This window comes from Chenopodium album, chromosome 16, assembly GCF_948465745.1.
Source record: "Chenopodium album chromosome 16, dcCheAlbu1.1, whole genome shotgun sequence".
NCBI lineage: Eukaryota > Viridiplantae > Streptophyta > Magnoliopsida > Caryophyllales > Amaranthaceae > Chenopodium > Chenopodium album.
The window spans coordinates 3,238,594-3,253,339 of record NC_137849.1 but is presented as its reverse complement, the minus strand read 5'-3'; the positions used below and the strand labels follow the sequence as shown (position 1 = coordinate 3,253,339).

The 14,746-nt window shown below is 34.9% G+C and overlaps 1 protein-coding gene and 1 pseudogene across 1 annotated transcript; both read right to left on the bottom strand.

Moving 5' to 3' along the window:
* Window positions 1-657: 657 nt before the first annotated feature.
* Window positions 658-1,589, bottom strand: LOC145584672 (protein MIZU-KUSSEI 1 pseudogene; annotated as a pseudogene).
* A 707-nt stretch (window positions 1,590-2,296) lies between these two features.
* LOC145584671 (actin-related protein 7-like) lies at window positions 2,297-12,320 on the bottom strand. The gene is made up of 7 exons (XM_081641484.1): window positions 12,181-12,320; window positions 10,814-11,029; window positions 9,771-9,912; window positions 7,492-7,736; window positions 6,096-6,279; window positions 3,953-4,020; window positions 2,297-2,697 (listed from the first exon to the last, which is right to left on the bottom strand). The coding sequence occupies exons 1-7, from the start codon at window positions 12,256-12,258 to the stop codon at window positions 2,545-2,547; spliced, it is 1,086 nt and encodes a 361-aa protein (XP_081497610.1). The 5' UTR covers window positions 12,259-12,320; the 3' UTR covers window positions 2,297-2,544.
* Window positions 12,321-14,746: the final 2,426 nt, after the last annotated feature.

Sequence of the window (14,746 nt, the reverse complement as noted above, 5' to 3'; positions counted from 1 at the left end):
TGTTTTCTTTTAAATGCAACACTTTTGACATGTTTTTTAGGAGTTGATTAAAGTAAATAAACGAGCAATTTTATCAAAATAATTTGAGCGCCAAGATTAGAGAAAGGTTACGGTTGTAACTATGTGTACAAATAATTTTGAATAATTTGTCTGTTTACATTGCTTAATCTCTGTCTGTGTCAAAAAGGTGTGTTGCATTTATAAGAAAATGGAAAAAGTATAATAATATTTGAATGAAAGACATAAACAAAGTTGCAAGTATTAAAAAAAAATACAAAAGAAATACAAAGTATATCATTTTGACTCTAGTTCGTGTTTTATGCATAAGATCAAATATAGTTATGAGTGCATATCATCTCAACATAAAATGTTCAAAAACTAACGTTTTACCATTTATATTATTAATAATTAAATATATTACTGCCCAATGTTCATCATTGGCAAATGAAACGGTTAAAGAGGGACATGTAAAACAACTTGCAATTGTAAAACTAACACCCATTAGAATTATGAAATAACTTATTAAAACTCCAAGGTTGATTACTATATCTACAAATACAACTATTCATATCTACATGACTTTTGTAGATCATAAAAATGTAAAACACTATATATTGTTGCACAACATTAAAATTAGTAACACTTGGTCATGAAATACATGTAACAAAGGGATAAGTGAAAATCTAGAGCAACTCCTGTAATCCCTAATTAGTTCAATACAATCTTTGATCACATAATTTTGTGACCTATATCCTAACAAAGAAAATGCTAAGTTCAGGACCATTACTCCCATCTGGGTTCATCATGTAATAAGTCTCAGAATCCTTTGATCCGATCACACGTTCGAAAAACGAGCGCATATACGTGAGCTCACCATCAGGGGTTTCAACACCTTCACCACTAGGCAGTACACCAGCACCCATCGAAACAGCGTGCAACATTTGCATTACACTTAAGTCATCATCAGTTGGCTCTCTTTTTATGCCATACCCAGTTTTCTTACCATTACAATACATTGTCCAAATGGGCTCCTCAATGAGCTTGGTTTTGTCAGACGGGTGCTTTTCGCACTCTAGCGCGATCCTCACTAGGCCTAAGCCCATGTCTTGCAACAGCTTCCCGGTTGGGATGGCTAGCTCTAGCAATAACATGGGGAGGCACCTAGGATTTTCTTGGATTGCTAGGTTTACCCTTGCTTTTCGAAACCCAAAAAGTGTCCCGGTTATCCGAGTCCCACCATGGACATGCCCGTCGTTAATCCTACCGGACATTGGAATCCGACATGTAGGGGATACAATGGGGAAGGACCTAAAGACAGAGCGTACCCTTCTTAAGAGTTTATTTGATTTAGTAGGGTTTTTCCTCTGAGAGGGTGCTTGGAGGGATATTGGTCCTTGAGGTGACAATGACATGTTGTTTGGTGTGGTTGTGGCTCCGGATTGAGGTGGTGAAGGGGGAGGATGTTGAGGCGGGGAATGAGGAGGGGACCGTCGTGGTGATGATGTCAGGGATTGTCGAAGGGGTGCAGGCATGGTGAGGTTTAAAACAAGAATCAAAGGTAGAAAGTTGGAAAGTTTGGAGACAAATGAAAGAAGATATAACAATGTAGTTGGTTTGGAAAGTACAGTACAAGAAGAGAATGTTGTGGATTGCACGTTGAGTTTGGCCGTGCTGCTGATAACTTCAGCATGAAAACACCCTCACTTCACCCTACAAGAGTGAGTCAAAATATGTTGTTAATGCCGGCTGTTCTTGAATGTTAAAATACTTGGATAACAAATATTAGAATTTCTCCAATGAAATCAGAAAAAATTTCTTCTATTATTAATTTACTAATAAAAAATCATGATATGGAAATACACATAAAACTATATATTATAAAATAAGATAATACATTTATTTTAAGACAGGTCAAACACAAGAATTTGTGCAAGTCACTCCACAAATTACATCTAGACGTGCTTAGCAGTCTGCAGTCTGCACGTTGGCATATTCTATACTGCGAGGGCTGTTCCACAAATAGAGCAATAAAGTTCATAAACAAAGTGATCTGCAGTTTTCATCCTATTGATAATTCGTTACGTTTCAAAGCTTTCAGTTTGCAAATCTTTTGTAAACTAAATACTACGTTCCCTCCATTAGTTTATGGAAACCGGAAAAACTACTTTACAGTTTTCAAAATTGACGTGATCAATGTATGAGAACTCAGCTTATAAATTATTATGCCAACTTATATGCACAACTTAATTCAAAACCAACTCAAAACAAAAAAGGAGTATGAGTTAAGGAAAAAATCTTAAGCACCAAGAAAAAGTGATTTAAGAATATACACATTCTTACATTACCAAAAACATCTAACACATAGTAAAGCTACAATTATAATATCTACACTGAAGCATGCTACGCATAACTGTTAAAGAGGTTGCATTTAGTTGGTATCGATCAACATCGATTTCTTTACAAAAACAAATACATGACAACCTACTAAAATGTTACAAAGTGTACAGGTGAAACTGAGAGTATGCAGGGAACTAACTGGAACTTTCAGAAGCATTTCCTGTGAACGATTGAAGGCCCTGTTTCATCATAATCTGCCTTGGTCACATGCTGATTCTGAGGAAATACAACTTTGGCAAGAATTGCACCTCCAATCCATGCTGAATACTTGGTTAAGTCTTCAGGCATATATTCTGGTGCCTGTTGAGCAAGGGCGTCAGTACAAGAAGGGAAGGAATTCAGCAGATACATACTCCCGTATTTAGGTAATGTGGCAAGCTACTATCAGAAATTATTATTTCTAATCAAGAGATAACTCATGGAAATTCGGAAAGGAAATTACAATATAAGAGAGATAAAATCATCTTAAGACATTTTAAACTCAAATGTTTGCATGTTAATCACATTCTTCCTCTGTTCTTTTTCAATTGCAACTGAGGGGGGTAGGGGGGGAAGGAGAGATGCAAAGTTTTACAGAAAAGGAGAGAGATAAAAAGGGATACTTATGATGAAGAGTTAATCATTAGCTAAATTAAGTAATGTTGTAATTGTTTTGCAACTTCCCAATTTCCCAAATATGAATATGTGAGTCAGTGAGAGTGACCTATAAGGAAAGCAGTAATCATAATTTCATGATTATTAATGAATTTCTTCACTTCTTCAATCATTGTATTCCACATGTCGTAGAAACTGGAGTCCATATAAATCCTCAAAAAATTCATCATCGTGAGTGTAAACTCCAGAAAAGTTGATCCCACCAATGCATCACTAACCAGCAAATCCTTCACCTCCCTAGTTTTAGTTCACGATATGGAAATTTAAATCTCATTTGTCTATATAACTTAAAAAAACAAATAGATTATATTACCAAAAACCCAACTCTTGCATGGCCCATCTTTATACTCCTGCTTTCTATAGAGTAATCTTAAATTGCTGTGAATATAAACAACAGCCTCCAAATCTTTAGAAGTGAGCATGTTTCTCTTAATAACTGGTTAACCACACTAACACTTCTCGAAGAAGATGAAAAAGGTTGTGAAAGCGGTTTGAATGCTAGGCTTTGAAACTTGTTACAGAATTGTAGTTGGACAGCCAAGACAAAGGGTCTACATATGCTCTTGCTCTATGACGTGGTACGCTAAAGTGTCCTAATCTCACAGAAAATGCATCACATTTCATAGATCTTTAAAACGGAGAAGAGTCTTCACATTTCATCTCTTTTGTCTAACAACTTGGCTCAGTAATGGCTTGGTAGTGCGGGGCTTAAGAATCCTTTTAAAAGAGCAAAACTAAAAATATCACTTTCCTTGAATCTATCAAAACAAGGATATGATATGCAATACATACTCCCAGCTCTGACAAATATTAAGTATAATCTAAACATCACAACTCAACAATAGAAATTAACTTATCCCATACAGCAAGGCATTGGTAACAGTGTCAAAGATCATGTTACCTTAACCAGAGAAGGACGGATGGCTGAGCTACTTAAGTTGCACTCTTTCTGGAATCTGTCTTCAAAGCCTGTAGTACCAAGGAAAAGTCGAGATTCTTGAGAATTCATCCAAAGATATACCAAAGTATAACAACTACATCCAACATCCATATACATATGAAAAAAATAAAATAAAAGAAATTAAAAATTAAAAATTAAAAAAAAATATATCTAACAAACTAATTAGGATAAGGTTGTTGCATCAGAGAGATTCTATGCCTCCCAAACAAGTTTTAAACACTAGTGCTTTGACCTTAAATGAGTTCCAAATAAAGTCAACTAGGGGAAAAGGGCATGTAGTGGGGATTTCAGTACGTGATTATAGAACAATTTTAGCATCAAAAGGCTAGAAGGGTTCCCGAACCACACCTTTCTAAACATGGGAAAGCACATGACTCTCGCTAAGTTGAATGTCCCCAAAATTTACAAGAATTTGCATAAAGAAAAAAAAAAATATATTTTGATATAATTAACTTTGAAGATTTAAATAATTATGTGTTGAATAATCCAAACTTCTTTGATGGTGAAAAACCCTGCAAACATTTGAATATTAATTTTAATTCTTGATTAAAAAGAGTGAAAATATTTTCGGAAACTTCATTGAAACTCGAAGAGGAATATTCTAAGTTTGATCACTGTTAATACCCAAACCCAGGATGGGAAATTGATGTCAAGAGATTTAAAGATAAAATATCCCAGCAGTTAATTAACTTCAAAATGGTGTGAATAATCTTATCCACCAAGAAGAAATGAATTTCAGGCACAATTTCTTGGATTCAAAGAAGCACTTCTAGTGTTCACCTACTCGTAAGAACTTGGTAAAGTTTTTAATGTGCTTGTGTGCATTGAATGTACCATACGATACCTTAGTGCTAGACCATGTGAAATTCAAGGGAGCGTGAGACATTGGCGGATCTATATGGCCACTAAGGGAAGCACTTGCATCCCCTTTATTTTTACATTAGAATTATGAAATTTAAGGTGTGTTAAAAAAAAATCTATCTCATATTGTAGTTTTTGATCTCCCATTCTAAAAAGTTGATTTCCTAAAAGATAAATTATACATTTCTCCATATAAAATTGCAAATAATATATTAGTTTCGGTCTTTCGGATTTAAAATATTGCAACGTTTGCGCTTTGACACTAATTCTATAATGATTTATATATATGTAAGGAAAAATAATTACTTGGGGTGGTTATTGTTATTGTTACTGTTACATACTCGTAATTAAAGTTTTTTTTTAAAGGTTAAAATTGTGTATTGAAAAGAGTGATTACTACCCTCATGTTGCAATGTTAAAGGAACAAAAGATGTATGTAAACTTACAGACTAAAGATGAATTAGAAAGTAAAAACATTATGCAATAATGAAACATTGATATTATCAACGTCTCCAATTTTTTGGGTTGTATAAGTTTAAAAAATTTTGGACCCCCATTTTCAAATTTCTGGATCCGCCACTGGCGTGAGATGGAGTTGTGTAATTGTGTCAAGCATTACTGTTATCCCAATGCCTCTGATATGGATCTAATGAGTCTAATCTAGGATGTTAAGAGAGAGTTAGGTACACAGCCTTAACCTTATTGCAAATTTGCAAAGAGATTCTTCGAGGCTTACACCCAAAATAGAAAATAAATTGTTTCTGTTTAAACATTGATCTGAAAGCCAATACAATTTATAAGTCTTTGGAGCCACATGACCAGTTTGACCACCAAAATCCTGTATAACTGTTATTACACTTACATGTAACATTGAATCCACACAAAATCACTATATTCACTTGGCCTTTAGAAATGCTCAGAATGAGGGGATTGTGAACAGCTAGAAATGTAATTTTCAAGTGTAAATTGAAAAATTAATTTAGATTTACTGGTGGTCAGTTTACAAACAATAAGAGCCAATATAAACAAGATTTGTTGCGATTGTGCGTTATTATTGTTTATCATGATTTGTGACAATCAAATAGAACCTACCAAACAACCACCAGGTAAAACTAAGGGAGATTCCTTTATGCTTTAGATTTTATGCATTTCACAAAAAAGTGTTGCATTCCAGCACTCTATCAAGGTACGTAAGTTGGGAAGTTCTTGGTCTTTGACTTACCAGCCATGCAAGATGTGCCACCACAGAGCACTGTGTTTTCCAGAAGCTGACGGTGATTCTCAGATGATACAGTGGATATACTATGTACCAGCTGCTCAACAATTCCATTCGCTTCTAAACCCAATATAGAAGGCTGAAATAATGCTTCACCAACAATGTATCTTTCTCGTCCAATTGTAATGACCTGAATTTTGCATGCAAAAGGACAAGGTCAGTGTATGTAATCTAATACATTCAGTACCATGTAATTAAGGTATGAGTAGATGAGGGGATACACATAGATATTGAGTCAGCTAATTCAAAGAACTACAGAAAATTAATTGCTAGCAAAGCATGAGATGATATCTTGAAAGCTTAGCTATAAGCTATGAAGTGAAACCAATAGATCAGCACCTCTTCATTTATTTTCTTCACTAGGATTACCGTTACTCTATCATAGAAACACTAGGCAAACTCCACCAAAATCCTAAATCCAGCCTTAAAACTTTTCCTTGTTTACCCCCTCTACAGACATCATGTCCCCTATCATAAAGTGAAAATGGCAGCTTCCAGAACTTTCATCATCTCCTAGAGAATACTCTCCTAATTCAGGGATTCCAATCTGAGGAGAATTTCAAAGTCTCCTTCACAAATACAGAAGTCCAAGCAGTTATTCGACTAGATCGGTATAACATGCATCTGAATCTCCCCAAATACTGCCCAAAGCATAAAACTTAACGGGGGTGGTTAGTATGATCCAAACAAGCTTTCATCCCATATGGAACTTTTGAATATTGTAAGATCTAATGATGTCCTCTATGCTTATATTATATTATGCTTTCTGATAATAGCATATGTAAACATTCTTCCAATCCTAACACATAATAGTGCTCTTTGAACATTAACAGCTATACTACTTTCTTAAATAATGAAGAGTTCTCTACTAGATCTACGCAAGAATCTAGAATTACTCTTTTTTGTATCAAACTATGATTCCATCCTCCATTTAAAGAGGGAATGAGTCATTATTTTTTCATGCCTAATTACCTTGTGAGAGGTTACAAACACTCATTAAGATCGCACCTCAGAGAAGGGATTTCGTAACACAAAATCAAGGGAAATTGTGCAAGGTGGGTGATTATAAATCAGTGCTTGTTTTTCACCTACTTTATTAATGAGGGGTATATGGTGTTGGCTTTTTCCATTGCCTTGTGACTTCCTCACTTTAGATTTGTTACAAAATTTGTCTTGTTTGCTTTTACTGACGATCAAAATCATTAATTATCAATCAAGTATATATGAAAGCCAGCAAGAAAAAAAGGAATCTACTAAGTACTAATACTTGGGGAAAGGATCTTAAATTGAAAAACAGATCGATAATTTAAGTGGTAAATCAGTAAAAAAAAAAAAAAAAAACCTGTCCATCAGGAAGTGTATGTTGTTCTTTCTGAGAGTTATGCAATAGCTTCTCATAAGCAAGTTCATCCTCAGCACAACAAGAAATCTTCTCTTTCAATCTTTCAATATCAGACAATTTCAGATTCACTTCTGGATTTGATTTTCCAAGTTCCTGAGCAAGTAACTTCGTCAAATCAATGCCTCCAACCTCAAATCTCCTTGAAGAGATATGATGAACTGCACCTTCGATAACTGGTGCAATGTCTGCAAGTGTTAAAAAGTTTAAGTTACATACCCTTGACTTTATCAAAGGAACTTAATATGCAATAAAGACCTTTGGTGAAAAAGATTTGGATATTTTCTATATCAAACTAAGACCACAATACTTCCTCTGTTCTCTTTTAATTACAACGTTTTAACTTTAACACTTGTCAAACACTACTCTAACCATGAAAATCTTAAATCATGTATTGTCAAATATTACAAAATAATGATCAAAACAGTAGAACTACAAAAATCTATAGCAGTTTAACGTTTATCTTTATACAAGTAAAGAAATTTTCGAATGAAGTAGGATGCCTGAATAGTGCAAAAGTCAAAATCTAGCGATAAAAGTAAATAGAGGAAGTATGGGGGTTTGCTTTATAGATAAAATCCTAATATTAAGCAAATATCCAGATTTAGCTCAATAAGCCTCTTAAGGTAACATGATAACCTGAATGACTTTAGATGTCACATATTAAACCCAAAAGCATCAAGTTCAACTTTGGATCCTCCAAATTGGTCCAGTAGTCAAACAATTAGACTAGTAAAATAAAAATAAACAATACTCGCACCTCCTGCATACTGACTTGTTTTGACCGTTGCACTCTCGGCTCTCGCCCGATTGGGCGCTAGTACAAGTATTTTTTAATACGTTTGCTTGCCGGTCGGGTACGGGTGCAAAGTTGATTTTCGTCGTTTGTTCGTCCGATTGGGCGCACATGCAAGTTGAGATTACATATCACTCTTGCCCGGTCAGGCAAACGTCACCCGACCGGGCACGGTTGCACGTCAGCACACTGACAACTCTTTTCTCTTCCTCTTCCTATGTAACTCCCTCTTAACACCCACAATTAATGGGGTGCTTAAGAGGTTGTTAAACCCCCCTTTTATTTCTAATTAAGTCGACCTCCATTTGGTCTTCTTCAACCTCTTGAACTTCCTTTGATTATTCTATAAATTCCAGGTAAAGAAATCAGATTTACACACACAAAAATTAGCTAAACACATTTGTTCTTTGGGCATAAGTTTACTTTGACTCCATCTCTTACTTACAGTTGTGCACCCGGTTGCACCGGAATTCGTTTTCAAAGGCAGCTATTTATCACGCCACACCAAATTTCCTCTATTATATTGTTCTTGTTTATTTCCGTTGACTTTTTGTATTAAACTCTACTTTTACAACAACTTGTATCTCATGTAAGAGTGATACATCCATGCCCGCACAAAAGTAAAGAAAATTACATCAGGATAAGTCATGTGTGTTGGGATGGATAGTGCTTGAAGAAATTCCTACACCTGGGAATTGAGAGTCATTATACTATTTCATTTTGCAGCTGAGATAAGTAAACAGAGCAAGCCAACAATAAGGACCCGGCTTGTTTTTGGGGCTAAATAGAGAAGCTGAGAAGTTAGTCATGTGTGTTGGTGGGGTAACACCCACTTACAGATATATCCACTATATCTGAATGACAGCTACTGCGATTTTGGAAACAGCCCTTCCACCTGTCTAGACAGGTTAGGAGGTAAGGAGGCAATATGAAGACCTTGTGAGACCTTAACTCCCTATGAATGGAAGGATACAAGTCAGGCTTTTGTTTTTTCTGTCATTGTTAGGAACACAAATCAATAATGAGCATAATGCTGAAACTGCATTTTTGCAGATCAAGCAGAATAATTTAGGCCATTTGATATAGGAATCATCACCAGAGAGCTGACAGGAAAAGGCACTTCGCAGTTTGCACTCAAGTCTCATATCTTAACCTTAGTGTACAAATACACATATCTTTAACTAGTATAAACACTCCACATACACATCAAAATCAATCAAGAAGAAACATCTATTTGTTTTAGATTCAACTACTTGACTATAGTTCAGCTACAATGAAGCATTCCATTAATAAAAGAAGACCGCAAGTAATACTAAGCATCCACAAGGAATTAAGGAAATGCAGATTTTCCACAATTAAACGTTAAAGCTAAAAAAAGGGGGAATAACTTTTAAAACATCAGTTTCTCAACTCTATAATCACAGACCTATCTTTCCATGACCAATATCAACTGAGCAGCCAGATATACGCCCTACAGCATATAGTGATAGAACTCCTTGTTCTGCAGCATAAAACCCTGAGACATTGAAAGTTTCAAACAGCAGTTGGACCAATTGTTCTCGTAGACCCTGCAATTGTTCAAGAGTACAACAATACTTGAGATTTGAGCAACAGCTACAATGTGAATCACATCAAGAAGAGGATTGAACATGTTTGTCGATGTATAGTATCATGGATCTACTAGAAAAGACACGTATATGCAATAATTCCCTGGTTAATACTACATGCATGCAAAATATATATAGAAATGAGACCAAAATTTAAACTAGAAACAATGAGTAAGATCTCAGGTTCAGTTACGGATAAGAAGCACACTCCATCTGCTCTTTTTTTCTTACATATATAGATGGACTATGGATATCTTATTAAATCATAATAATGTGCAGCGAGTACGGGCTCCATATTCCTTGTTCAACAACAATTGATGGAGGGTATTGATTATGCAGTCTCCTATTTCAGGAAATAAATCTGAGTAATTTTTTTCCTTGTCTTGAATAAGCATCATAGCTTTAAAGACTTATCTTAGTAACCATCAATCTTTACACTAATTTCTTCACAAGATAGCATGCTAAAAGAAAAATTATTTTCAAGCATACTCTACAGAATACATTCCAAAACTGTGGAATTACAATGAAGACATGGAATTCTTCCATTTCATCAATTCACACTACGGTCGTAAAGAGCAATGCAACACTCACAAGATTCCACTCATCCAACACCTTGACTATTACCCAGATCAAAATGTAATTGCAATTTATTTAAATAGCTGGGTCAGGTCATGTAGCTAACAACTTGCTTTGATTATTCAAATAACTTCACTTTGGCCCCTAACACCATATATTAGCATGAAAAACATGAAAGAAGCCCACGTACTAGTATCATTTGAGAATGAATTATGTCCAATTACAATCACTTCCAACAAGAAGTATTCAGAAATTATATGAAAGGTAGAGAGTAATAATCTTTGACCTTCGGAGTTGAAAGTGGATCAGTAAATAATATCTGCCCTTCGTTTCCCATTTCCCATCCAAGGCCAGTATAGAGAACATGATGCAGCAAATCTTCCATGGCATCCCAATCTCTAACGAAGCCACGAACAATGGGGTCAATCGTGATATCCTCAACTGTTGAAGCATTTACTGTTGAACCATCCTCCAAGACCTTCTTCATCTGAGTAGGAATTACCTGTGACTCATTGGACAAAATAAAAAATGTTAATGTCAGTTGCCATCATGGGAAACAAATTCCTCATGATCACGAAAATCTTCCTCTCAAATGTTCTCACATATTTTAAAAGTGGAATAAAAGGAAGGATCAAATGGGGTATGTGAGTGAGAAGTTTCTATAACTTAAATGTTTTTTTGTACTTTCTGGGAAACAAAAGCATGGATCAATATCAATTTACACCTCTTTTCATAGTAAGGGGAAATCCACATTTCAATGATCATTAGCATCTCATTGCAACATATGTGCAACCTTTGCATAAAACAAGGTAGTTAAACCTTCTCATATAAGCCAGTTTTGAAGTGACAAGATTTTAAAGGGTCAAACCGTCAAAGTGTGTGTCGAAAATCAGAATTGCCAAAAACCATTCCAGCAAACCAAAGCTCAAGCGAAAGCAGACTTCCCTACATCTATAATGGGCGATCTTGACTAAATTATTTCATCTCATACTAATTTGGCTAAACTACCATACCCGAGTATGCATGTAATGACTCCTTTCTAATTGTTTGACCCTCTCCTAAAAGAGGATACCACCAAATAGTACCACAAGTGAACAGCATAAGTCATCCTAAATTTTGAGGAAAACAAAACTATTTCACTGCGCAGATTCTTTAGCCTTCTACCACATTATCTTTCCTGTCCCTAAACAATAATAAAAACCTATATCCAAAAATTAAGGGGAAATTATGACATTTTATGTTCTGAATTGGGAACCTTTTTTTTGCTTAACAATCATGCATACAAAGCAAAAGTTCACCATTTATCCACAAAACACATGAATTATGACATTCATTAAAACAATAACGCCATAAAAATCCTACAAATTAAAATTAATAATTTTAATTTGAAAGTAAACCCAAAAAAAAATTAAAGGTAAGCAACATATATTAGCTTAAATTGGATTCTTTAAATTCCTAATCAACATGCAATTAAAGACGTCACAGCAAAAAGAGTTAAGAAAAAATCTGGAAAATACGTTGACAAAAAAATTAACACACCCACAAAATAGAAGGAAAAAGAAAAAAATAATAATAAGAAGAAGAAAATGAAAGCAAAAATTAAAATTTTAAAGTGGGTTTTGTCAGAAAATGTTGAAGGGTAAAAGAGAGTACCAAAGGTGGGTTTTGATCAGGAATCGCAAAACCAGCTTTGAGAAGCTTGGAACCTGCATCCACTACCACTGCTTCCATTTTTTTTCTGGGGATGTTGATAATCTGGGTTTTTGCATTGATTTTACAGTTATAAACCCTTCAAGCGGGTGACCCTATTTATTTGAACTAGCCTTCTGGCCCCGTGCAATGCACGGGTTATTAATATAAAATTATATTGAGAGATAAGTGAAGAAATATCAGTTTGTCATTATAGGGTATAATATGTAATCGGAAACATGATTAAAGAAATTAAAATTATGGAACTTTAATCGAAAAAGAGGCTTGAATAGAAGGTGGAAGGAGCTAAATTAAAGAAAGAATAGGAAAAGGTTGAATTAAAGGGGAGAGATGAAGATGAAGAGATGAAGTGTGTATGAAAGATTACGTATAAGCTTAATGAAAGAATTAAAAAAAATGGTGCAATAAAAAATTAATAGTGTAAAATGACATGTGGCACTATGGTTAGAGAAGTGTAATGGAATGGATGATGACATGTGTCTTTCTTAGTTTCTTGGTTATAGTTTTTAAATACTAAGTATAGATTTAATTACTCATTAACTCTTACATGTTTGGCCGGTTTTCTTTTTTTTTTTTTTTTGAAACGGATTCAAACAAATCATTACCGTTATTAATAGTTTGGTTGAAAAGTTGGGTGACAAATGACAATTATCATTACCCTTATTTGTTAGTACCTCTCTAAAATCTAAGGTAATAATTACCTTACTCTCCTCAAACAAAAATAAAAGAAGATAGGTTTAAGCGATTATTTTCCATGATTAAACTAAACAAATCAAAAGGTAAGTGTTAAATAAGGTATTTCGGGTATTAAGAGGTCTTGTAGTCTAAGTCCAATTGTCCTAAAGTCCTTAAGAATGTCCCTGAGCTCCGCCTTGCAAGAATGTCTGAGGGCTCGACCTGCAAGTAAGAGAAGGTTAGCTTGTCCGGGATGTGACCTGGAAAAGACCTTCCAAAACTTAAGTCAATAAAAGTACTTTTAAGAGAGAGAAGGATAGAGAATTAGAAAAAAGTTACGATCATTATTCGTTTGTGAGCTATTTATAGATATACTTTCAGGTGACAAAGCTGTATTTTAGTGGACAGATTAGGCGAAAATCTGTACTTTGTGATGATTAATAATGGACTAGATCATGAAAGGGCATTTTTGTCATTTCGGGTACATTAGGCTTAGGAAATAGACTAGGTCCAAACATTTATTTGTTGCCTTTTCACTCCATTTCCATTAGTCATACCAAATACCCTCGATATTAAGTAATATGTGCAATGTACGGGCTTTTTGACTTTAACTACTCCGTAGTCCTTACACATTAACTACTCTGTACTCATTAACTTCTCCATACTATTTGTTGTAATAATTGCAACATTTTATAATTTGGCAAGAAATCAATATCCAAAATATTAGTAAACACACATTCTTGATTTAGACGAACTTTTATTAACTTACGGAAAATTTAACAACAACGAACAAATTTTTGTTCCGTTCAGTTCTCCCAAAAAGCACCAACCTTTAAATCTGCTCAAAATAAACCTAAGTTTCTAATTTTTCTCCCAAACATCTTAAACTAACCAGGTAAGTTGACATGTTATACCAAGTTGCAATCAAGTTGCAATCCACGTGTCATCTCCTCATTGGTTAATTTTTTTTATATAAAAAATTCTGATAATTCAATAAATTATTTATTTTATTTTTAAAATTTTGATAATAATAATTAAAAAAAAAAAATCCTCCCTTTCCCCACAATTGCCAACCCTTCCTACCCATTTATTAAAATTAATTATTTACGTACTCCCAATGTAACTATTCTTTTTTATAGTGCACAAAATATACGGAGTATTCCATATGTGACATCGAATCATTAATTTCCACTATCTTATACTCCGTATTTCTTATAAACCATGTAGGAAAAGTATAAAACTACCAATTATGGAAACATAACCTTCTTTCGGGAACAAAGTAAATACTCCGTAATAAAATGGTGGTGTTTCGGGGTTTTTTGGAATCCCACGTGATACTGGTCACGCTTATGCCGGCAACGAGACTCGGACACCTGAAAAATACGAATATTCCAGTGACGGAATATTCGCCTTCGACGATTAAGTTAGTAACCTGAAATCGAAAAGGCTAGAGAGAGAAAGTAGAGAGAAGTTGGAGTTATTTAGTGCTCTATTTAATGTTATGTCACAATCCACCTCTCCCATCATAAATGATTGGGGTATTTATAGGGGTGGGGAATTGTGCCCTTTAGGGTTATTGCCCTAGAATGACGCGATTTGATTGGCGACGCAATCAGATTGCGACACGTGCCTAGGGGTTAGCGCCTTTTTGCAGCTTTCTCGAGATTTGGGCCTCCTAATGTAAGGAGGCCCTTCTTGTTCATTGCAGGTGCTCTCCTGAACTTGACACGTGTCATCTTCCCATAAGGACACGTGTCGCCTTTTTATTGGGCCACGTATCACTACGGGATTGGACCACGTGTATGGGGTATTTTTACCCTAAATATTTGTCCCT

Coding starts and splice junctions, on each gene's coding strand:
- LOC145584671 (XM_081641484.1), bottom strand. CDS start 12,258: ATGGAAGCAGTGGTAGTGGATGCAGGTTCCAAGCTTCTCAAAGCTGGT. Junction 11,030..12,180: donor CTGATCAAAACCCACCTTTG/GTACTCTCTTTT, acceptor AATGAGTCACAG/GTAATTCCTACTCAGATGAA. Junction 4,021..6,095: donor TGGCACATCTTGCATGGCTG/GTAAGTCAAAGA, acceptor TTGGTACTACAG/GCTTTGAAGACAGATTCCAG.